Consider the following 25,535-nt stretch of genomic DNA (forward strand, 5'->3'; position numbering starts at 1 on the left):
TTTTTTTTTTTTTTTTGTTTGTTGTTTGTTGTTTGTTTGTTTGTTTTTGTTTTTTTTAATGGTAAACCAGTTTAGACAACCTGTGAACTTGACTGGGCTAGGCAAAACAATGATCTCACTTTTCTTGTCAATGTAAACAAATAGTTGACAGGGGCCAACTTAAGGGAAGAGATGTTTGTGTTTGCTCATGATGTGGGTAGATGGAACCAGTCACGAAGAGGAAATGGTGGCGCGGGGAGTGGCTTAAGTATGTAGGCTCCAGAGAGTTAGATCCTATCAGCAATCAGGAAGCAGAGAGATAAACGTTAGAGAAAAGCTGTTAGTGTCAATGTTCTCGGTGAGACATTGCACTGGCATAATCTGTTGAATAGATAAGCAAGCCAAAGGGAATCTGTATAGGAATCCTCTAATGTGCAGATCAAAGAAATGCCCCAAGCGTCCATATACTAACAGAGGCATTGCATAGATAGCTCAGGTTTATGGTTAATCTGACCTGAATTGAATGGGCACAAGTAGAATCTATAACCTTTAACATTTCAATTTTCTATTCCTAAAATTGGAAGTTATAAATCTTATCAACATAATTTTGGGATTGCTTAGACTACTAATGACATATGCAAAGCTCTCATAACTTTGGAGATTAATATTAATTTTGTGTTATTTATGGAATATTCTTCCAGATAGAAGAAAATGGAATTCAGCTTTGTCTCCTTTCAGTTGTCAATTCTTTCTGACAAAAATTCTTTTAACCTACCAAGGCTTATTGTGGATAATGACAGATTTTTGGTTTGTGGTTGAGTTTATCCCACTGTCTGCTACATAATATCTTAAGTCAAACTTAGCAATCACTCTCAGAATTTTCATAATACTAAACATGTTTAAATCATTAAATGTAAATACTATGTTAACGTCTAACATTAAACACTAGGTTTCCCCATCGGTGGAAATCATTATTTTTATGACACTGTTTATGTTATAAGCAATGATAGCCTGGCTCATTTTCTACTTCCAAAGTGAATTAATCAAATAAGAGAGAAATTCTTAAAGCATTTGAATGCATAGCTTCTGAAAAGAACTAGCATAAAACGTTGTTAAAGATGAAGAACGGAGACATTTCTGTGGAGCATTTTATGAAGCAGAGATGCAGTGCCACTTACCCATACGATCTATAAGAGGACACCATGGAACACACTCTGGCTTCTGTAGCCCTTGATGTTTCTAATAAAGTGATTTATAACTTCACTATATTTCTACCTTTTGTGACTAGCTTGTATAGCAGCGCATGGAGACTCAGATTTTCCTTCCTCCGTTGAAGCAATTGAACTACTTATTGTTTTATAAATGTAATACTTGTTTCTGAAATCTTGTGACTTATAACACACATGGATGTGTAGTGGTTGGGATATTGGGGTAGACAAGCTATAGTGTTTATGACACAGAAGGAAATGAAAGGCCACATTTGATTTTGGTCACCAACAGTTTATAGACACCTTCCTGTTTTCACAGACATGATTCTTTAGAAGAGCTATTTAATTTTCTAAGCTTTGAAAACTCAATTCACTAATTTCATACACCTATGAGTTGAAAGGTAAATATCTTATTTTCTTAAAACAAGAATAAAAAAACTGTAATTGGAGCCTATGATTTTTGAATGCCTTGTTAAAAACTGGTAAGGGTTAGACAGACGGCTCAGTGGTTCAGAGCTCTTACTGTTCTTGCAAACAATCCAAATTTGGTTGCCATCAGCTCGGCATTATTTCACAACCAACTGTAATTCCAGTGCCAAGGGTGCTGATGTCCTCCTGGCTGGCATAAGCTTCTGCATGCACACAGCACACATGCAGATAAGCAGGCACTTGCATATATACACAATTAAGGGACAAATTGTTATTTGGAAGGAGAAGTTACACTAGGAAGAGACAAGTGGAATGGAAAGGGTTTTCCGACACTCTTAAAGAGAATAACAGCAGAGCTGCAGCACAGAGTGGTAAATTCTCTTGCTACAGCCTGATTCTAACCCACCAAGACTATAAAAAAAATGGATAGAAAACACTCATTGCCACTACAATCAACAGAGAAATCCAGGTAGAATTCTTAAAACATTTTTTTTTAAAACCAGAAACCTTTTTTTCTGTAGTCATGGTCATAACTGACATATTTTAAAAAAGAAATATAGACATATGCCTGAGTATTACATACAGATATATTAGAATATGGAGAATATCATGATTAATGCAAAACTATATATATGTATATATAACTATGTATAGAATGCTTATTAATGTCTGTATTGATAATATTAATAGCATCATTACCACTATGATAGCATTTATCACATTTTAAAATATTTTATAACATTTATCTGTGGTGTATAGAGGCATGATAGCCTGCCAAGGCATGTGCATCGATATCGGAGGACAACATGCTGGAGTTACCTTGCTCCTTCCACCTAGTGGATCTCAGGAATTGAAATGAACTCTCATGTTTGGTAGCAAGTGCATTTCCTCACTGAGCCATCCTTCCGGTCCCTATTACTTTTAAATGATGTAATAATATCACTATCAACTATATGGGGATTTAAGACCTATAATCGCCAGGTGTGGTGGCAGATGCCTGTAATCCAGCACTCAGGAGGCAGAGGCAGGCAGATCTCTGTGAGTTCGAGGCCAGTCCTGTCTAGATATTGATTCCAGGACAGCCAAGGCTACACAGAGGAACCCTGTCTCAAAACACAACAAAACAAAAACAAAAAACCTATAATCTATTGACATATATTGTCCTATTTATAATTCTCTTTTAATTATTAGAGATGGCTGCTCATGTATCTCCTAGGGAAGAAAATTTCCTTCAGGACTCGAAGCAAATGCTTTAGGTGGGTGGTAACTGTGCTACTGGAAGTGTTGCATGCAATCACTCACCCGGTGGTCAGTCTTTCACTAAATGCCAATGGTGGGACCACATGACAGGGGTTAACTATTAAAAATAAAAAACAACTTAAAAGAATGTATGAGGCATGAGACGCATAGTGTACTGATGGTGTAGGAGAGTTCATGCTTTCTATGCCTTGAGCCATTGTCAAACGAGAGAGAGAGACAGAGAGAGAGAGAAAGACAGACAGAGAGAGAGAAAGAGAGACAGACAAACAGACACAGAGAGAGAGAGAGAGAGAGACAGAGAGACAGAGAGACAGAGAGAAAGACAGACACAGAGAGAGAAAGAGAGACAGACAAACAGACACACAGAGAGAGAGAGAGAGAGAGAGAGAGACAGACAGACAGACAGAGAGACAGACAGACAGACACAGAGAGAGAGAGAGAGAGAGAGAGAGAGGGAGGGAGGGAGAGAGAGGGAGAGAGAGAGCAGGCAGTGCAAGCCGTCTGAAGCCCACACAAGGGCAACATGGCAGCGCTGTTTTACACTATTCACGTTTACATGTCCTCATCTCGGCACAGCTAGATATATATAAAGTAGCTTTGTATGTAGAAGATACAATCATTAAAATCTTAGTTTATTTTATAACAAAATCTAATATTTTTACAACCATTGAACTCAGTCAGTCTAATGTCTTTCCTTCATTCAGATCAATATAAAATAAATTAGTAAAGCTATTATGGGCGAAGCCTCATAGACTAATGAAATAAGCTTAGGCTATACTGTAGAGTTAGTGATTATTCAAATAATTTCATTAGATGTTTAAAATTAGTAAAATGTGGGTTTAAAGTCTAAGGTTAATTTTACTTTGGAGGAAAAGTTATGAAAAACACAGAGAAGTAATTTTTGAGTTTTATATGAAAATGAAAGGTTAAATTAAAGGGCTTAAAAATAAAAGTCTACAAGTCATAAAATCTCTCAAAAGTTAAGGAGGTTATTTTAATCAAGTGCTTCAAGGAAAATGAATGGAATAGTTTGGATTTAAATCATCTAAATGCCCCGAAAAGCAATATGTTTAAATTTAGATACGAACTATCAATTTACCACGGATTGCATATAAAGATATATTCTGAATCATGAGACAGCACAGGGAGATTTTATTCTTGATTCATTTTCTGTTTGACTTGCTGGAATGAGTTATTTCTAAAAAGAAAAAATTTACCAGGTCTGGAGAGACTGCAGTGAACTTTGGATTTAGGATATTGAAAAGTGTACTATGTCTTATTACCCATTTCAAATACTCATCAGGGTGGCCATAAGCTAACAGAGTGACAATGTTTGATATGGTGTGTTCTCGCTTGTCACTGAAGAGAGATCACCATCTATGTGAAGAAATTACCATCATGCCAAACCCAGATCCAGGAAGAAAATATATTTTGTCAAGAATCATCTTGATCACCACTAAAGCAAGAACACACCATCTCTATTTATTTATAACCCCCTCCCTGAACTTGAAAACAAGTTAACAAACATAATTTCTCCACCTCATTAATTCCTACTGTACCCCTGTGAGCTAGATATTTATTAATGATAAACTAAAACATTTATATTAACTGGGTTGATACATGTTTGTAGCTATTCCTTGGGGAGAAGTTAGTATGAAATTTTTCAAGAGGAGACAGTTAATATGTGCTCGTGTGGGGCAGATTAGGAGGAGAAGATATATCTGTTTTGGGTCAACCACTCAAAGCCGTTGGTAATTTTGGTACTCAGAATTAGAATACGTATTCTAATTATATCTCTTTATATAAATATATCAGTAAATTAACTGAATTATTTCATGACTACCTTTACAGAATAGATTAGGCTTTATGTCAGGCTAATTAAATTTGCTGCTGACTCATATGGGGCTGTTGCTGAGATTGCAATTCAAGCTTTTGATGAGAAATAATAGAATTTATTAAAAAGAAACACTTTCATTTGAAGAAGAGCTCCCCCGACTCCCATGCTTTGGTCACTGGGAATCCCAGAGAAGTATTTTCTATCACCACAGTAACTATGGGACTTCATAGAACATGCTAAGCTACATCTGAAGTGCAGTGCATTTCATGAATATTTGCATATATGTAACTTTTGCTTGCTGAGCAGAAATCTTACATGTCAAGTCAGAGTAAATCATATCTTTAAGCTATTCAAAATAAACGTCCCAATAAAACAATCTGAAACAAATTATAAGTATGCTATAGCAAATGAATAGAAGGATAACTTCAGAAGAAATAGAATTTGTTTACACTTGCTTAATTTTAAACAGTTTAGTTGAACCTCCTTCTTCTTTCCTTGGTTCCTTTTAATTTTTTCATTGCTGATAAGAAGGACCAACATCACTGTCCCCATCTACTTTTCTGTTCAGAAAACAGACCCTGTGGTGATGTTGTTAGCTTTTGATAACAGAAAGAGTTACCTTTGTTTGACCTCAGACTCACATGGAACATTTATTTTCTGGATCCTCACTGTGGACCAGCCAGTAAGTAGCAGAATTATCATGACAAATATTCTGCAAGTCCTGACTGTTATTAAACACCCAATACTAAAATTAAATAGTTCTTTAGTTTGAATAAAGAGAAGAAATGCGGAGCATGATGCTTCCACATTTAATTTTCTCACTACAATTTACTTTTGCTCCCTCATACAGTTGTTGAGATTAATTATGGTGCAGTGGTTAGTAAGGTCAGAATGTGAATATTTAGATTATAGTGCAATTGCTGTCTTCCAGAAAGACTAAAAATCCAACTGGAGAGATGTTTTTTAAATGAGTATTTTATTCAATAGAAAGCTGGCAGGAGGACTTACATGTTTGGTTTGAATACAAAAACCTATTAAGATTGCAGGATTTGCCACAAATGATTCTATAAAATAAAAGTAGTGGATGCAGGTTACACTTTTTCTGTTGTTGTTTGCTTTTTTGAGCTTATAAACACATCATTTTGAAAATAGCCAAATAAAGATTTAAAGAAATAGGATTTTGACTTTTCTAGGACCTCATTCAAAATTCTCCCACTGAGTCTGTTTCCAATCCTTTATTATTTTTCCTCTTCTCACTTTTATAAGATGGTGTCTGGATCTCAAGTTAATTTTAGAAATGACACAAGGAAGATGTTAGGAAGCAGAATCTATTACTAACTTCATTCCTCTGTGTTTAAATGAACTTAAAAATCACTTTTGATAACTTACATAATGAATATAGTTATATGTATTAATTCAAGGACTCTTCATCCCTTTTCATTTTTTGCTGATTGTAATCCTCAAGAATTTAAATTCTATTAGGATTACTTGCTATCAAATAATACTAAAGTTTCACATGGTAGACTATTTTCAATTTGGTGTAAGTGTACCGCATCAATGAAAGAATTTCACATTTTTAAAGGATCTATGCATTTGGTTAATAGTACATATGATGTACTTTAAGCATATTTATATTAGATTGTCTATAAGATAATGTCTCAGTCTCAATGGGTTGCATTCAGGGTGGCAGTCCTGGGTGATCTTGTCATTATGCAGATATCATGGATATAATTGCACTAACCAAGATCGCTGCAGCTTTTTCAGGCAGTGTAATCTTACAAAAGACCAGCATGTATACAATACAATTTCCCAAAATGCAGTGACATGTTGGCTGCATGAGCTATGTGTGTGTGAGTGTGTATGTGAGTGTGCCTATGTGTGTGTATGTGTGTGAGTATCTGTGTGAGTGTGCTGTGTGTGAGTGTGTGTGAGGGTGTTGTGTATGTGTGTGGGGGGGAGGTAATTTTATTTAGTCAAAATCAGTATGGAGTTGCAATCACCATCTAGCTTTTCTAGTTGTAATTCAGACTGTGGTTTAACTCTATTTCCACTCTTAAGCTTCATAACTGAAGGTTTAAATTTGTGTAGATATACTCTATGCAAAATCATCTTAGTTTACTCACAGGCAAACTGAAGTGTAGCTTCTCGACTGAGGATACTTCCAAAAGTGTTGGTGGCTAAACACTGGTAAAGCCCAGAATCCTTCACTTCACTTGGATTGTTTATGATGAAGGTGCCGTCTATCAAACTGTAGCGATAGTCACTTTCCAGATCGATTTCGCTTCCATTCCGTAGCCATCTTAGAAAAAATATCAGAAGACAAATACATTAAATTACTTGAAACATTATGATAATTCTTGCATATTTATGGTGATCTCATTAGGTAGCCCTGGCTAGGCTTGACTCAGAGATGCCACTGCCTTTGTCTTTCCTGAGAGACATCTTGAACTGAGGGGCAATTCAGGGCAAGGTGGAAACCCAGTGCAGTGGGAACTCCCAAGAATCTATGAAGGTGAGCTTGGCTGAGACTCAAGTCATGAAGCACACAGAGCCTGAACTCACCATCTGCAACCTGGCAAAATCTCTAGTGGAGGATTTGACACACCAACCTGTACCTGCCAGCTTTTAAACTCGATTTTATTGAGGAAATTTACTCCCTCTGCCTCCTTTCTTCACCTCAACCCCTTCTGGCACCCCAGAACAAGGTATGAGAGAAAGAAGGTTAGTGGAGAGAGGATTTAGACATCTTTTACTTCTCCCGGGTTGGGCTGTTTAGGGTCAATTGAAGCATCTCTCTCTCTCTGTCTCTCTCCCTCCCTCCTCTCCCCTCCCTTGGCTCTCTCTCTCTATCTCTCTCTCTCTCCCACTCCCTTTCCCTCTCCCCCTTCTCCTCCTCCTCCTCTTCTTCTTCTTCCCCGCTCTCTCTCTCTTTCTCTGTGAGAGCTCTCCCGTTAGCATTTCTCTCATAGCTCTCTCTCTCTACCTGTCTCCTCCAAGCCACCACCTTGCCTCTCTCTGTCCATCCTCTCCAAACTGCCACACTTCTGTTCTCTCTGAGCTCTCCTATTTATATCCCTCAGAATCCTCAGAATTAAACTAACTGAAGCTGGGAAACACTGTCCCCTCTCCCAGCCATAGGAGGCAGGCCAATACTTGCTGGCAAAGACCACACTCGAACATGAGGTAATTATCAGCTGTTGGACAAACTAAATCCCAAACTAAAAATTTCACACTTGGAATTAAGAAAAAAAGCATGTTTACATAACATAATTGAGTTTTTAAAGATACCAAAATTGCCATTACCATAACACAGCCACAAAACCTTTGACCCTCAATTTGTTCTGCCAGCATGATCTACTGGGGTAAAGGTGGCACAGAAATTGTGGGAGTGGCCAACCAATGACTGGTCCAGGATGAGACCCATGCCACAAGAAGGAGCCCATCCCTGATACTGCCTGAAGAACCAGAAACTGAGACCTAGGACAGAACCAAACAAGACTGACAAAAAAAAAAAATGTCAGTGAAAAAAAAAATGTCCAATGATATTCGGGTATACTCATAGTTTGGTGCCTAACCCAATTGTCATCAGAGATGCTTCAACCAGCAACTGATGGCAACAGATTCAGAGATCCACAGGCCACCATTAGGCAGAGTTTGGAGCATCCTGCTGAAGTTGGGGAGGAAAGATTGTAGGAATCCGAGGGGTTAAGGATACCACAAGAAAATACACAGAGTCAACAACCCATACTCACAGGGGCTCACAGAAACTGAACCAACAATCAGGGAGCCTGCGTGAGTCTAGCCCAGGTCCTCTGTATCTATGGTCTCATTGGGCGCCTTGGTGTTTTTGTGGGATTCCTAACAGAAGAAGCAGGGGCTGTTTCTGACACCTTTGCCTGATTTTGGAACTCTTGTCCTCCTTCTGGGTTGCCTCATCCAGCCTTAATATGAGGGTGGTGCCAAATCTTATTTCAACTTGATATGCCATAGTTAGTTGATACTGTGAGAGACCTGCCCTTTTCTGAAGGGAAACAGAGGAAGCGTGGCTGGGAAGGGCAGAGATGGACGTAGAGGAAGGAAAGGTGTGGAACCTGTAGTTGAGAAGTGATATATGACAGAATGAATTAATAAAAAAATAAAAAAATAGTTTTACCTGTAAGTAGGAGTGGGGTTGCCACGAACTTCACAATTCAGTGCTATCTTCTTTTCATCAGAATCAGTTGGGAAAATGACGTCATCAGGTTCTTGCACAAAGACTGGCCCATAATCCACACTTTCTGCAAAGACCAAGAGAGGCACACTTTGAAACCAGTCAGTGCACAAGGCTGATTCATCCCTATATTTTAGTCAAAATTATGACCCCACTTTTTATTTTGTAATCAAATTTACAAAATAAAACATAGTTACATATATTGTAAAATAATAAAATAATTTAAATTATCTAAATTTGTCTTCACATGATACACATAATAATATCTCAAACATACATCTATATTTTATTTTTAATCTCTCAAAGCCACAAAGACAATAATATAATATAAAGACATTTTAAAATTCCCTAAAGTTTGCAAAACTCTTAGCATGTTAAAAATAACATATAATAGATGAAAGTTTCCAATTCATATTGTGCCATTGAGAGATTTAGGTCTAAAATTGTCCATTTTCATGTACTTTTTAATTTAGTTTCCTGTTTTAAGATAGAGTTTCCATTTACTCTTGGAAAATTTCAAAAAATTAACAGTGTGTTTCATTCAAATCCATCCCCTACTCCCTCCCCTCCAATTTCACACATACACTCTCACTGCTCCCCTAGCCTTTCTGTTCTTTTAATCCACCAAGGCCAAGTAGTACAGCTAGTGTGTGCATGGGTATAGTGCCATGCACTGTTACTAGTCAACCCACCAGTGGCTGCAACAAAGGGTAGTCTTGAATTCATTCTATTTTCCACTAAGCCTCACAGGACTAGGATTATAGTTATGTGCCAACGTGCACAGTTCATCCTGTGTATCCTTCCCTTATTCGTTGGAGCACTGCTTGTATAATGCTTAAGTGTAAGGGAAAAAGATGTAATGCAAATAGACACAGTTTTACAGGAATCAATACACATGTCCCAAAGTAACCAGATACCTAATTTAAAATGTCTATCTACACACACACACACACACACACACACACACACACACACACACACACACAGCAGCAGCAGCAGCAGCAGAAGCAGCAGCATGCACATTAGTGTTGGTGCACATCACTAAGTTAAAGCACACAATAATAGAAGAAGAGGAGGAGGAGGGGACCTTGAGTAGAGCATAAAAGCAAGAAGATGCATGTGGCACAAATGCAGAAGGAAGGTTACCGGGGAAGCAAAGCGGCCAGCTGAAGAAAGCAGGGTGATGTTGGGGGCTGCGATAGATGGGGGAAAATACCAAAGAACATCTGAATTGTCATAATAAAACTCATTATTTTATGCCACTTTACAAAGAAACCCTCAATATTGGAATTTGAGGTATGGAGAATTTTTATTCATATCTCTTGTTATATGTTTTATAAAGTTCCTTTTCCCTATTTTTCTTTTTATAAGTATCTTAAATTTCCCAAATGTGAAGCACAAATATATTTATATATTAGACATATTATATTTAGTATATAGAATGTAGTATTATTTGATATTTTATTGACTCATAGGTGTACGTGAGTCTTGTTTTGTATTTTTCTGAATTATTTTTCACAAGTTATCCTAATTTTTTGATGCCAGCATTAGAATATAACTCAGAAACAGGATATTTATATAAAATACAAAAGACTAGAATCTGAGAATATATTCTCTCTTTGATTTCTGGCAGATTTAAAGTCATGCAAGAGCTTGCCTCAGTTCTGGGTGCTCTTTCTTGTCACTGGGTCACACAGCACCCTCCTTGGTCCACGCGGAGCCCCTCATCCTCACCATGCTCACCCTCCCTGGAAGAACCACCCATCTCTCCCTTTCCCAAGCACCATGGCACCTGCTCTCCTCAGAAGGGTCCATAACATGAACAATATACTTCTTCACTCCTTGGCACATATATTGCAACATCAGACTCTATATACACCACCAGTCTTTGGTGCAATGGGCTTGTAACTTATAGGGCTCAGTCTGTTGCAGAGATGGCAGGAGCCCTGCGGATAGCTGAAGCGTGGAAGCAGACACACGGGAAGGGCAACTCTGGCTTATTTTGGCTAGCTATCCATTAGAACAGGAAGTGGCGTTCATGGAGGTGAGCAGGAGCCAGGTCGGCAGAGCGGAGCAGTGCAAACTGGAGGGGCTTAGAAGCCATTTGTGAATTAGAGCTGTGCTACATAAAATGCATCCTTTCCCGTTCAGTTCTTCCTAAGCTTCAGAAGCAACCCCAGCTACCATAGGCTCAGGAGATGAAGTGGTACGGAGAGCAATGGGCAGCACTACTCCTTTCCAGTTCATCTAAGAGCATGTGCTTTATGCGCTCCTTTCATTATTATTAAATGAAAGTCATGATTGTTGAACCCTAGTTATATACAGAATGATTGAAATATAATAGAAGAACAAATAAACGTAAGATAATGTATCCAAAACATTACCTTATTAAATGTGTAACATCCCAAGGAAAATTATAATATGAAAAAAAGAGATAATGAAGAATTTGGTTTTAATTCTTCATTAAATCCCCATGAATATAATAACTTAATATTTAAATTGTTCTGGGTATGTGACATTGGTGAAACACACACCAAAATATTGAGTAATATTATTTAAAGCACTCATTACTTCAAAATTTGCCACAAAAGTTAGTTTCTATAGTTTTACATTGACGTACTTAAAATATCTTATGTATAAAAATACCTGTTATTTGAATAAATTAATTAAATAAAAATGAACTTAAAAAATACCAATGAGATTATTTTTTCTAACATTTATAAACAAAATTAAGTCCTAAGACAACATTTTTCGTGACAGGCCTCTAGAGCTCAGTTATTGGCTCTCTTTACCATTCTCAAGGCCACTGTGTACATCAAAGCACTGTCTTTTAACGGTGTGATCTTGAGACTACCCAAGCTTCTTCCACAAGTTCTGAGGAGAGGTGCCCTAGAAGCCACCCATCATGAGCCTGGGGTTGGCACTCTGTTCCCTAGGGCTTTCTTGGACATTTAGGACTTGAAGGACCTACACACTTTTCTGGGGTCCAGCCCTCTGCAGGACTGGAGTTGTGCTGTTTTGACGTAAAGCCTACACTTTCCCTTCTAGAATCATTTTGCTAGATCACACTGGATCCACTCTTCCTTCCCAGCTTTTGAAATCCAGACCACTTCTTCCCCAGATTCCCAAACACCAATTTCATTACCTCCAAGACTATTTAAGAATCAGTACTCTGGGAGCCCTGAAACTCAAATGAATGGGGAAGCCTTCTTTTCTTATGTTTACCTCAGTGTTTCCAGGATCATGACTAGCAACTACTGTGTCTTCCTGAATCCTAAACCACCTCCCATACTAAAATATTCCCCTGGTAATTGCTTTTTTTTCCGTTATTTTTTTTTTTTTTTCAGATAATGTGTGACGCCAAGCCCCAACCATTTGCCTTCTGGTTACTGCTAACTTATGGCCCCAGTTGACTGCCATGCAATCTGACAACAGCACATCAGTTGTGTAATCTGAAGGAGGAGCAAGATCTCCTCTCAACACAGTTGCCAGAAGCACCTAGAGCAGAACACAGAGTGGGAAACGCTGTTGCTCCAGCCCTGGCTGCATAGCAGCACCAGAGAGGCCCCCTGTCTCCTCCTTGTGCCCGCCATTGCTGCTTGGCTTTAGATGGTCATGTGCTTCTTTTTTGTAACTGTAAGAACCTGCTCCCAACTACCATTCACTCCACCATCAGAGTGATGTTATTATTTAGAGTCTGGATGCCCAGAGGGCTCTCAGGCAACTGCTGGGGAATATGTGCTCCACTACCTTAATGGAAGTTCTCTTTTAGCTTAGAGAACAATTTTAGACTCCTTAAGAAGTATGTCTATTAATATATTCATTACAGTTGTCCCATCACTTCTGTATGCATTGTACATTATGCACAGTTCTCACAAAGCAAGACAAGTTGCTCTGTGCACTCTGCCCTTGAACGTACTCATTGCTGTGTCTGATCTGTTTTGCATCCAGCACTGCTTCCCCAGGGTAGTTACTTTGATCATATAACACAGGTTAGGTATGACGGCGTCCATGATCATTACAATGTAAGGTGTGTGCTTTCTCAGGGTAGATGCGTCCCACTCTAAGGCCAAGGAGGAAGAGCTTCCTGACTCTGAACTTAATCAAATGTTCTTTTCTCTTTTCCTAACAGCTCACTCACAATTATTCCCAGCCAAGCTGCCTAGAAACACCACCAAGCTCATCAGCCAGGTCTAGTGACTGGGGTATGGAGCAGATTACATAAACACACAGGACGGAAGGAAAAGAAAATGTCTTCCACACCACAGGCGCTGCAAAAACAGCCCCCAAATTCCAAGATAGACTAGGAAGGACTCAAAATAATTAAACAGAGAAGTGGGTTTTGAAGCTAATTGTAGAATATTACACCCTGGGAAAAGAGTTTCTGTCATCATTGGTAAATAGTTGACATAAATAATCAATTCGCCTTGGAAAGATACACGGCAAATGTATAAAATATCAAGAGTTAGAAAACATAATTTGTTCACAAATTTTGGGAATTCCTTGTTTTTAATAGCTGAGTAGTATTCCATAGTGTATATGTACCACAGTTTCTTTATCCATTCTTCTACTGATGGACACTTAGGCTGTTTCCATGTTCTGGCTATTATGAATAAGGCTGCTATCAACATGGTTGAGCAAATTTTCTTGTTGTGTGCTGGAGCATCTTCTGGGTATATTCCAAGGAGTGGAATAGCTGGGTCTTGAGGAAGCCTTATTCCCATTTTTCTGAGATAGCACCAGATAGATTTCCAAAGTGGCTGTACTAGTTTGCATTCCCACCAGCAATAAAGGAGTGTTCCTCTCTCCCTACATTCTCGCCAGCATGTGGTGTCACTTGAATTTTTGATCTTAGCCATTCTGATGGATTGAGCTAGAAATGATCATAACGAGTGAGTTAACCCAGGAGCAGAAGAATCAAATGGTATATACTCACTTATATCTGCATATTAGCCCAATGTGCATGTCCCACGAAAGCCTTCACTTACCAGGAAACTGGGACAGAGGGGAGGACATCCTATTGGGACTCTAAATGAGAGAAGCATGGCAGAATAGCAAAGTAGAAGGATCCAGAGGGTCCTAGAAACCTACAAGTAGAACATTATGATAGGCAGATTTGGGCCCAGGTGTCCTGCTCAAACTAAGGCACCAGCCAAGGACAATACAGGCAGTAAATTTTAAGCCCCTACCCAGATCTAGCCAACGGTCAGAACATTCTCCACAGTAGAGTGGAGAGTGGGATATGACTTTCTCACGTACTATGGTGCCTCACATTTGACCATGTCCCCTGGAGGGGGAGACCTGGAGGCACTCAGAGGAAGGACAGCAAGTAGCCAAGAAGAGACTTGATACCCTATGAGAATATATAGGGGGAGGTAATTCCCCTCAGGAACAGTCATAGGGGAGGGGAATAATGGGAAAATGGGGTTGGGGGAGGGAAGAATGGGAGGTTACAAGGGATGGGATAAACACTGAGCTGTAACAAGAATAAATTAATAAAAAATTTAAAAAAAAAGAAAAAAGAAAACATAATTTGCCAAGGACCGTTCATTTAAAAAGAATAGGCCTACTGACTTCTTACCTATCAAAAGAGAAGCCAACAAAGAATTGAAGCATTAAGAAAAAAGTTAGTGTTTCATAACTTTAGGCTAAATCAAGATAAAGAACACTAAGAGTTGTTTATAAGATCATATATTGTATATATGCATGTATGCAAACATATGCATACATAATATACACATATATAATACATAATCATAAATAATATTCATTATTTTAGGATGTGATCAACTAAAAGAAAAGAAGGATTCTGTGGAAAGAAATTATGGCTTTGGGTGTTTAGTGGATAAAGGTGCCTCACAGCAAGTCTGACACCCTGCATCTGATGCTAGGGACCTGTGTGGTGAAACGAACAATCAAGTTACAAGAGTAGCCATTTTACCTTACACACACACACACACACACACACACATATGCATACATGCGCAGACACGCACACACACACATGCATACATGCGCAGACACACACGCACACACACACACACACATGCATACATGTGCAGACACGCACACACACACACATGCATACATGTGCAGACACGCACACACACATACACACACGCATACACACACAGACACACACACACACGCATACACACACACGCACACACACACGCATACATGCGCAGACACGCGCGCACACACACACAATAAATAAATAAATAAATAAATAAATAAATAAATAAATAAAAACAATGTAAGTATTGAAGTAGGGATCTGTAAAGATGATTCAACAGTTAATAGCACTTCCTGTTCTTACAAAAGACCTGGGTTCATTTTCCAGCACCCACATGGCAGTCACAATCACTTGTAACTCCAGCTCCAGGGAATCTGACATCCTCTACTGATTTTTGCATGCTCAAGACACAGATGTGATGGATAGACATACATGAAGGAAAAGCATTCATACACATAAAATTAAATAAGTGAAATTTTAAAACTAGTACTACAGTAGGCAAAATATAAAAATTTAATAAAGCTAATATGTAGTCACAAAATTTCCTTTGTGTTTCAAACATTTCACAATTTTAATCAGATAAGATTTAGCACATTTAGTGTAGATGATTAAGTAAAATAGTAGGAAGAATAATTTTATCTCTTCAACTTGCAGCATTTGCTTTTTTCTTTTTTGCAGCATCTGCTAAAGTAACAAATAGAACTAAAAAGTGGGTTTTGCACAGAATATTAAGGAGAACAAAAAGAATGCATAATTAAGTTCTGAATAAACAACTCTTGGCTGACTATAGGGATTGGCTGCCTAAAAAATGTACCCAGATGTAGGAATGATCACAAGATGACACAGAAAATTAAAATAGATGAAATGTATGAAGTTTCTCCAGTATGCAAGTGTGAGGATAATTGGCAGATGAGAAAAGAAACGTGTGGTCAGGAAGGGACAGCACAGCACTCACACAGCGAAGAAAGGAAGGGTTTATTTTCACACTGTCTCCATAGCCCTGGAAATCAGGGAAGGCCTAACCTGGTCCTCCTCAGACTCTACGCTTTTCACAAAGTGAAAACGGGTATAGAGCCACCTGTGAACCTTCTCAAATGATTGTTCCCCAGGACTGAGTTCCTAGGGAATTTTTGAATGGTGTATCTCACTTAGACTTAATTGCAGCTCTCAGAAGTGGTGGGAAGCTCTCAGGAGTGGGGGGCAGTTCTCAGTAGTGGGGGCAGCACTCAGAAGTGGGGTTCAGTTCTCAGAAGTGGGGGGCAGCTCTCAGAAGTGGGGGACAGCTCTCAGAAGTGGGAGGCAGCACTCAGAAGTGGGGGGAAGTTCTCAGAAGTGGGGGGCAGAACTCAGAAGTGGGGCAGCTCTCAGAAGTGGGGGGCAGCTCTCAGAAGTGGAGGACAGCACTCAGAAGTGGGGGGCAGCTCTCAGAAATGGGCAGCACTCAGAAGTGGGGGGCAGCTCTCAGAAGTGGGGGAAGCTCTCAGAAGAGGGGGGCAGCTCTCAGAAGTGGGGGGCAGCTCTCAGAAGTGGGGGACAGCTCCTAGAAGTGGGCAGCTCTCAGAAGTGGTAGGCAGCTCTCAGAAGTGAGGGGTATCTCTCAGAAGTGGGAGGCAGCTCCCAGAAGTGGGGGCCAGCACTCAGAAGTGGGGGACAGCCCTCAAAATCAGCTGACAACTTTCGGCATGAGGAGAAGGACAGGATCATGAACAATGAGGCAGAAAGGGGAAGCTGGGGTCCTGTGTAATGTGGTGATAGGTATCAGGTTCTGTCCTTCCTGCACGGCCAGTTCTCTATAAGCCCGTTCACAGCTGTGGCTGGAGGAGCCGGGGACAGGTCAAACATAAGGGACCAGGAAATCACCAAATCACTTTAGATGCCTACTGCTTTAGACTCTTTTTGGGACACTGGGGATTGAACCCAGTTTTCAGAACATGGTCCTAGAATGGAATCATCATGCGAGTGCTTGTGAGAAAACTCCAAGACAAGAGTCTTGTGACGCCAAGTTTTTCAAAATAAGGAGTTGTTCTTGGAATGTGTGTCTGAGCTCCTGGGGTAGTGTGTAAGAGTGAGCTTACTTCAGGTTACTCGTTAAATCTTGCTATTGTTCGTTGTTTATATGCCTAATTGGAAACCATGTTTTTGCCACGTGGGGCTTGTCTGTCACATGTGGCTTCTCCTTGTGATTGTAAATTTCACTCATGTGATCCTTATTTACTCTCAGAATATACATTGTCTTAGACTGTGAATAACATTGCCTATTGTACGGGACTTTATATTCTGTGGTGACCATAGTGTCCAGACAGGGCATTGGATCCACAAGAGCCGGAGTTACAAGAGTTATGAGATGCTAACTATGAGTTCTGGAAAACAAGCCCCGGGGCTCTGGAAGAGCAGCCAGTGTTCTTCATGGCTTACCCGTCGCTCTGGCCCAGAGCATCTCATTTTAATCACTTTAAGGAGGTGACATCATGCTACTTTCATAAACCACCACTATACTATGACGTATACCCATTCTGTCTCATAAAGACGCATTATTTTTCCATGGAGTGAAAAAAGTACGCAAGTTGTCCAGTGTCTGGGATGATGAATACATTACAGTGAATATAGTCTAAAATTGTTTGGGTTTGTGCATGAGTTTTGGCTGCATGTTTACTACAGAGTTAAACCGTTTCTCCATTTTTTTATTTAAGCAAACTGGGATTTTAGATTTATATAAAAAAAAAAATTGTGCCACATCCTTCTGGCTTGACTCTGGGCAGTGTCGGGATGGCTTCCTTTTCAGGCTCTGTTACTTTTCTCATTTTTCACAAGAGCATGTCAACCTCAGGTTTACTCTCTATCAAAGCTAAAGGGAATTACCTGACAAAAGCCATATGTCACACTCTTGTCCAGGACAAAGAATTCAAAGTCACATCCAGCTGAGATCTATCAAATACTCAGATGAGAAACTCAGAGTCAGGGGAAAGGCCATAGAATGTTCTCTTAGATATTCTAAAATGTGGATTAAACTACATTGGAAGAAGATTTAAATTGGATTAAATTGGATCCCAGACTTAGCGACTTGTTTTTTACCCAAAGCATAATCCATAGGACAGAGGCATGGGTGTTAGATAGGAAAGTAGAAACCTTTTGTAAATGAAGTGCTACACCCTCTGTACTATAACAAAACTCCTAATCAGTGTGTGTATGTGATTGAGACTAAGGAGGAAAGATACACAAAATCACTCTGTTGTTACTTGGCTCTCGTCTGCCTATGTTGAATGGGATAAAACGCATTAATGTTTTATGGTAATATGTGAGTTATAGGTGATTGTATAAAGTAATAAACTCATAACGAGTTTGATGCAGCAAAGTGTGTCTGTTCTTGTCGGAAAGAAGGAAGATATTCCATTTGAACTTCTGAGTGTTGTTGAGCAAGTGACTGACCAGAACTATGTTCCTCGCTGTGATGCCTATTCTTGATGCTCATCATGACTATATCGTGTTTTAACTGTAACGCAAAATTCTGGTTACAGCTGTGAGGCATTGTTCTTGATTGCATCATTGCAGGGGGGAAGACAAAAGGACGTGGAAGAAGAACTTGCTTGTTCTTCACCTGTTAGCCCTCATTCTCAATGACAAGTCTATTACTTCACCAGCATTAGACCCTACTTCTTCATATATGTGTATGTATATATATGTATGTATATATATGTATGTATATATATAGTATGTGTGTACACAAACATATATGTGTATATATACATATACATACACATAAATATGTTCTTTCAATTATATCTTTGTAGAAAAATTGTCTAACACATTTGGCCACTATTCAGTCCAAAATGGGACCGGCCTACAGCAGGTATAAAGAAAGGTCTAGTACTGTGAACAGAGGTATTTACAAGAGACACTTTGAAGGTGCCTGGCTCTGTATTATATCCTTATGCATACTGACTTATAATTTGCATTTATTTCACTTCGGAATTCCTGGCTATATTTTAGTTATAGTTGAGAGGTACCGGCTAGTAGGAAATTAAGACAAAAATCCAAAGTTTATGTTTCTGAATGCTCGATACCTTCTAAATAATCCCATAAAATATCAATGCCCTCCAAAATAGTAATCCCGATGTTCTTCTGTCTGATTGTGATACTGTTGCCAAGGGCATATCCAAAGATGAGTCCACCAGATTTAATGGTGATTTCCAGAACCACTGTCATACGACTGTCTGATTAAACTCAATGATTATAAAACAAAACAAAAAAGAGGGTGGGGGTTGAAAACAATCAGAATGTTCTACATACATGTATAAACCTTTCACATTACATGTTTAATAGCAATTAGAAAGGAAACTATATAATGCACTGGGGATTTTTATACCTGTGTCAAGTCAACATACATATAAGGTCCATTCAGCCTGTGTAAATAAACTGTAAATGCTGGCATCATGGATGGATGCCTTACAGGGGAATATGCTAGATAAAAGTATGAGTGATGAGTTTGCCTATGCATGGCAACATGAGCTTGCTTGATACTTTAATCTTTGATTTAAAGTTCTTTTTTATATTTTATTACTTTATTCATATTACATTCCAATTGTTATCCCATCCATTGTATCCTCCCATTCCTCCCATTTTTCCCCTACTCCCTTCCCCTATGACTGTGACTGAGGGGGACCTCCGCCCCCTGTACATGCTCATAGGGTATCAAGTCTCTTCTTGGTAGCCTGCTGTCCTCCCTCTGAGTGCCACCAGGCCTCCCAATCCAGGGGACGTGGTCAAATATGGGGCACCAGAGTTCGTGTGAAAGTCAGACCCTACTCTCCACCCAACTGTGGAGAATGTCCTGACTATAGGCTAGATCTGAGTAGGGATTTGAAGTTTACTGCACATATTGTCCTTGGCTGGTGCCATAGATTATGCAGGACCCCCAGGGCCAGATCTGCCCATCAAAATGTTCTTCTTGTATGGTATATATTCACTTATATCTGGACACTAGCCCAAGGGGCATGTCCCATGAAAGTCTTCACTTACCAGGAAAGTGGGACAGAGGGGAGGGCATCCTATTGGGACTCTAGGTGAGAGAAGCATGAGAGAAAGGGGAAATAGAAGGATCCAGAGGGTCCTAGAAACCTACATGATGTAAAGTTCTTGGAAAATGTGTTTTCAAATATCTCATCTGTTCTCAGATAATATGGAATGTCATTAAATATTTCTCTTAAAGTCAGTGAAGTTATAATAAAAAAAATGGTGCATAGGGCCTGTTAGTGATGGGACCCGGGGAGAGATCCATAGTCCCCCTGCATTTTCTTTCCTACAGAGAGCGGAAGCAGTATCCACACCACATGTTTCTCAGAGACATTGAGTGAGACAAGCTATTTTAAATGATGGCACAGTGTCTGCTAACACTCATTGGCAGGCGCCCTGCCCTCATTGCTAGTTAACCTCATTTTGTTTTCATAATATGTCTAATGATGACAGATTTAGAGAACAGCTAGGAAATGCTTTCCAGTCCATAGTGTTAATAACTGTAGAGTGGTTCTTAATTTAACTGGTATCCAAGGGTGACATCTGCATTATTTATTTATCACTCATTTTAAAGCAAAATATACGCACATTCATAGAATATATGATATGTTATATGTGACAATCTTACTAGAGAAAAATCTAAAAATAAAAACTACATTAACATGTTGTTTTCACTTATTTAAAGGTTTTCTTCTTTAAAATTATATGTATAAGTCCTTGTGTGGGTGTGTGTAAATGTGTGCTCGGAAGCGTTGCAATCCCCTGAACCTGAAGTTTGGAGCTGGAGTTACAGGTAATGGTGAGCTGCTTGATTTGGGAAGAGAACTCTGTAAGAGCAATAGACATTTTTAACCATTAAATCACCTATCCAATCCCTAGTATGTCTGTTTTAATGCTACTGATACTTGTTGCCAAATTGGTAATGATTATAGTTAACAATTAATTTCACTAAGAATCTTGAGAGATGTTTAGAATAGAAGACAAATGTATTAACACAGTATCCACCACCAAGTGGCCTTTTCTTCTGTTCCACAGCCTGCTGACCTCCTTATGCGTTCCAGTATGACAGTTTACAAAGTTGCAGTCATATATTTCTTGCATGCTCCTATACAGCACAGATCATTTTCAACCCTCTTGTTATTCTTATAGGCAGCAATCTTTTAAGGACTCGAAGAGTTACCTATTTGAAAAGCAACCAGGGAAAGCAGCAGTCCATCTCCCAAACTCGGCTTCTAAGTATAGCAGTTAGCCAGTACAGATGCTCTATCCACACTGAGCAAACCAATTCTGAGCTGCATATGCTTTTCCAAAGCTGATGCTACCTCCTCAACACCCTCCCTGTAATACACTGAAGTCCATTCTCTCGTTACTACAGCAGGCTGGTGATGTCTCACTAGTGGTCTTGGGTGAAGTGTTCTTTGGCTGACTGAGACTGTTTTGTATTTCTTCTGCACTTACCATCTTGTCGGAAGGCATCTGAGGAGTGATAAAGGTTGACTGGGGAGTGGTACTGCTGAGCTGCCCCTCGCCAGCTCGGTGGAGAAACGCTCAGGATACCCAAGGAAGGACTGCTGTATCGTGGTCTGGTCTGAGAGCCAAAGGCAGATGAGGTTGAACTCTTCTTAATTCTTAGCAAAGCGGCATACGAAGTAGCAAGACCAGAAAGAGCTTCGGAGTACTCTGTAAAAAGGACAGAGCAACACAGGATCAAACCCGAGACCCTTGATTTGTGTATGTTTTTTCCCTTATGAAAATAGTTTCTTCTGACTAAATTTTTGCAGATCTGCTGCAACTGAGTTCAAACTAGAATAAAAAAAACAAAAATTGTTTGGTTTTGGAATATTTTTATGAACTCTTCCTGGTTTAGTATGTTCTTTTAAGAAATTAAGAGTGAAAATTTTATGAAGCCTAAGTAGAGGAAGGAAAGTAAAGGAAGATAGAAAAGAGGGGACGTAGGGGGATGAAGAGAGAGAGAAAGGGAAGAAAGAAAAATCATACAAAAACTCAGCCTTCCACATCTTCTCTTTCATAAATATTTGAAGGTACTTTGAGTTTGTTTTAATCCATCAGTGCCTTCTTTATTAGTGAAATTTGGAAAAATATTCTCACTTATGTTTTATATCTACAAAGACAAAGACATGGAAACAGGAACTTCGCTGGCTGGAAAGCATCATCACGTACCAGGATCTTCTGCTGTGTTACCCATCTTGTTTATGCTGAAAGTTATACCTACGAGTTCCCCAAAAGTTCTCACTAACTCTTAAACACAGGATAGTGACAAGATGTGATGGAGATTGATTTACACTCAGAATTTTAGATGCACCAAGATAGGAAAGATATTTTCTTCAAGACTGTCAAATACAATTAGCCAAAACACTAAGAATATAACATTTATATAATTTTTGATTGTATCATGGTTCTCCTTGCTATAGGTAGTTTATCATATATATGTGGAATAACATAAATATATACGTAAAAAGTAAAAAAATGTTTTAAAAAATAATCTGAATAGAAATCACTCTTTATGTTAGTCATAGAATTTTTGTAAGTTAATAGCAACTAGAAATGACAACATGAAACTTACATTTCTATTAATTTATGAGAATTATTTGTTTGTGTTTTTACTTAAATCCCTAAAGTCCTATTTTAAGTAAAGAAAGGAAAAGATTGCATAGTGTCTGAAATAGATTACACTATTGTGTGCTCAGAAAACTATGTTGCAGATTGAATGAGAATGGTTCTGATAGGATCATATATTGAAATACTTGGTCACCAAGGAGTGGAACTCTTTGAAAGGATTACAAGGATTAGGAGGCCTTGTTGGAAGAGGTATGTTACTAGGGACTAGCTTTGAGGAGCGCTCTCTCTCTCTCTCTCTCTCTCTCTCTCTCTCTCTCTCTCTCTCTCTCTCTCCCTCCCTCCCATCCCTCTCTTTCCCTCTCGGTCTCTCTCTCTCTCTCGCTCTCTTCCCTCCTCCATCCCCCCCTCCCCTCCCTCTCTCTCTCTCCTCCCTCCCTCCCTCCCTCCCCGCTCTCTCGCTCCTCCTCTCCCTCCTCCCTCCCATCTCTCTCTTCGCTCTCCTCTCTCTCCCTCCCTCCCTCCCCCCTCCCTCTCTCTCTCTCTCTCTCTCCCTCCCTCCCTCCCCTCCCTCTCTCTCATCCTCTCTCTCTCCCCCTCCCTCCCTCTCTCCTCCATCTCTCTGCTCTCTCTGTCTCTCTCTCTCTCATCAGGGTGTAGCTCTCAGGTACTCCTACAGCACCATGCTTGTCAGTGTGCCACCATGCTCACCACCACTGATGATAATGCACTTTTGTGTGGAAGAAACAGCTTTAATCTATATCTTTTGAATTGAGAAGATCCACCTTTAATGTGGCCCACACATTCTGCTGCCAGACAGTATAAAAGAAGAAGGGAGCTTGCTCTATTTGCCTGCTTGCTTTCCCTGGTGAGCTCATTCCTTCACTGGCATTAGAACCCACTTCTTTGGGGATTTGATGTATACCAAAGACAAGATGATACATCCAGCCATGAACCGAACAACTACTATATTCCTGGACCTTTTATTGGCAGATAGCCATTGCTGGACTAGCTTGACCATGCCTGTAAGTCATTTTAATAAATCCCCTTTATATTTATTCTTTCTATCAGTTTTGTTCCTCTAGAGAACTCTGACTAATGCAGCTAATAATTTTATTGAATAATTTTGGGAAACAATCTAAATATAATGAGTTTAAAATGGACATTGGATTTTTGCATCTCTAATATAAACTGAGCCGAACAATTTGCTAATAATGGGAGCCTTTTTAATTTTTATGTTTTTATTTGATGTATATGGCTGCTTGTTCTGCATCTAAGTGTGTACCCCAGATTCACACCTGGTGCTCACAGAGGATATCAGGTCTCCTGGAACTGGAGTTACACATGGTAGCAAGCTGCCAGATGTAAATTGAACCTAGGTCCTCTTAAAAAGTAGCCATTGCTCTTAACTGTTGAGCCATGTCTCCAGCACCAATCTTTGGATAGCTTTAAGGATCAGAAGATTTTTTGCACAGAGAATATATTTTCAAAATTTATTTTATTAATTTATGCAGATTACATCTCAATTGTTATCCCATCACTTGTATCCTCCTGTTCCTCCCTCCCTCCTGCTTTCACTCTATTCCCCTCCCCTAGGTCTATGACCGAGGGGACCTCCTCCCCTACTATATGTTCATAGGCTTTTAAGTCTCATCTTGATAGCCTGCTTATTCTTTCTCTGAGTGCCACAAGGCCTCCCCACCGAGGGGACGTGGTCAAATATGGGGCTTACTTACTTATAATTGGACACTAGCCCAAAAGGCATGTCCAGTGAAAGTCTTCACTTACCAGGCGATTGGGATAGATGTGAGGACATCCTACTGGGACTCTAGGTAAGAGAAATATAGGAAAATGGAGAAATAGAAGGATCCAGAGGGTCCTAGAAACCTACAAGCAGAACATCATGATGGGTGGATCTGGGCCCAGGGGAGTCTGCTCAAACTACTGTACTAACCAAGGACAATACAAGCAGTAAACATCAAACCCCTACTCTGATCTAGTCAATGGACAGGACATTCTCTACAGTTATGTGGACAGAGAATATAATTTACCATAATGCCTGGTAACTAAATGTAAGATGAAAACCATGTATTTGCCAGTAAGCTTTCTCATAATTAAAATTATCTAAAATCACAGCACTGCTTTATATAGATAATTTGGGATATAGAAACATTTCCATGATTTGGAAATAGCATGTTAGATGCTAAAATACCAAATTAAGTTTAACATTTCTCTACTGTGAACATGTAAATATAATTTTTCTGAGAGTCAAGAAAAAAATATATTTTTGAATATTTATAGACTTAAAACGAGCATGATCTGTGACCCAGCCCATCAGGTGCTGAGAAGAGTTTCATGTTTGTAGAACAGGGATATGCAAAGCTCGTGTTTATAGACTCCATGGAATAGAACAAAGTTGTATATGGAACTTGAATGACTCTTCATTGATAGTGGGAATCCAATTAATGATGGTTTGCGTTGTCTTTGTCTCTGTAATCCACCGCTTAGTCTGTATCTCTAATCTCATTGGAATAGCCAAGTTGCCAATTTATCTCCTTAAACTGATATTAGGCCACAATGTAAGAGAATAAATGCTTTCTTTTGATGTCTGTTTTGTACTGAAGAGCTCAAAGCATGGATAACAGAGGTGGAGGAACCCTGACATTTTTATAATAGGAGTAATCCCAAAAGTAATTTATGAAAAAAAAATGAGGGCATATATAGAAATTGTGGATTAAAGAAAATTCAACATTGGCATATTCTTGTGATTTTTCTCTATGACAGCAAGGACTGTTCTTTCTGTTTTTCTGAAAATGGACTAGGAAAAAGTGGCTCCTGATTTTTTTTCAGAGAAAATCACTTCTCAGTTGGTCAATCTTTTAATAAGTACCTATGCTAGCAATGTCAATGAAACCTAGTTAGGCATTCCCCATTTCTCCTTCTATTTTTCTCACTTTATATAGATCAGACCTGGGGAATTTGCCTTACAGTAATTTCTAAAGTGGCCTA

General features: G+C 39.2%; 1 protein-coding gene across 1 annotated transcript in view; it reads right to left on the reverse strand.

Annotated features, from left to right (window-relative positions):
* The window catches only part of Cntn5 (contactin 5), a 445,387-nt gene extending 423,232 nt beyond the window's left edge, over window positions 1–22,155 (reverse strand). The window contains exons 1-4 of the mRNA XM_051156769.1: window positions 22,131–22,155; window positions 21,408–21,716; window positions 8,867–8,990; window positions 6,837–7,012 (exon numbers count right to left, since the gene is read on the reverse strand). Of these exons, the coding sequence (XP_051012726.1) occupies window positions 6,837–7,012; window positions 8,867–8,990; window positions 21,408–21,716; window positions 22,131–22,155 (634 nt within the window). The remainder of the gene's footprint in view (window positions 1–6,836; window positions 7,013–8,866; window positions 8,991–21,407; window positions 21,717–22,130) is intronic.
* Between the last annotated feature and the right edge of the window lie 3,380 nt (window positions 22,156–25,535).

Source organism: Acomys russatus, chromosome 14 (assembly GCF_903995435.1).
Source record: "Acomys russatus chromosome 14, mAcoRus1.1, whole genome shotgun sequence".
NCBI classification, from domain to species: Eukaryota; Metazoa; Chordata; class Mammalia; order Rodentia; family Muridae; genus Acomys; species Acomys russatus.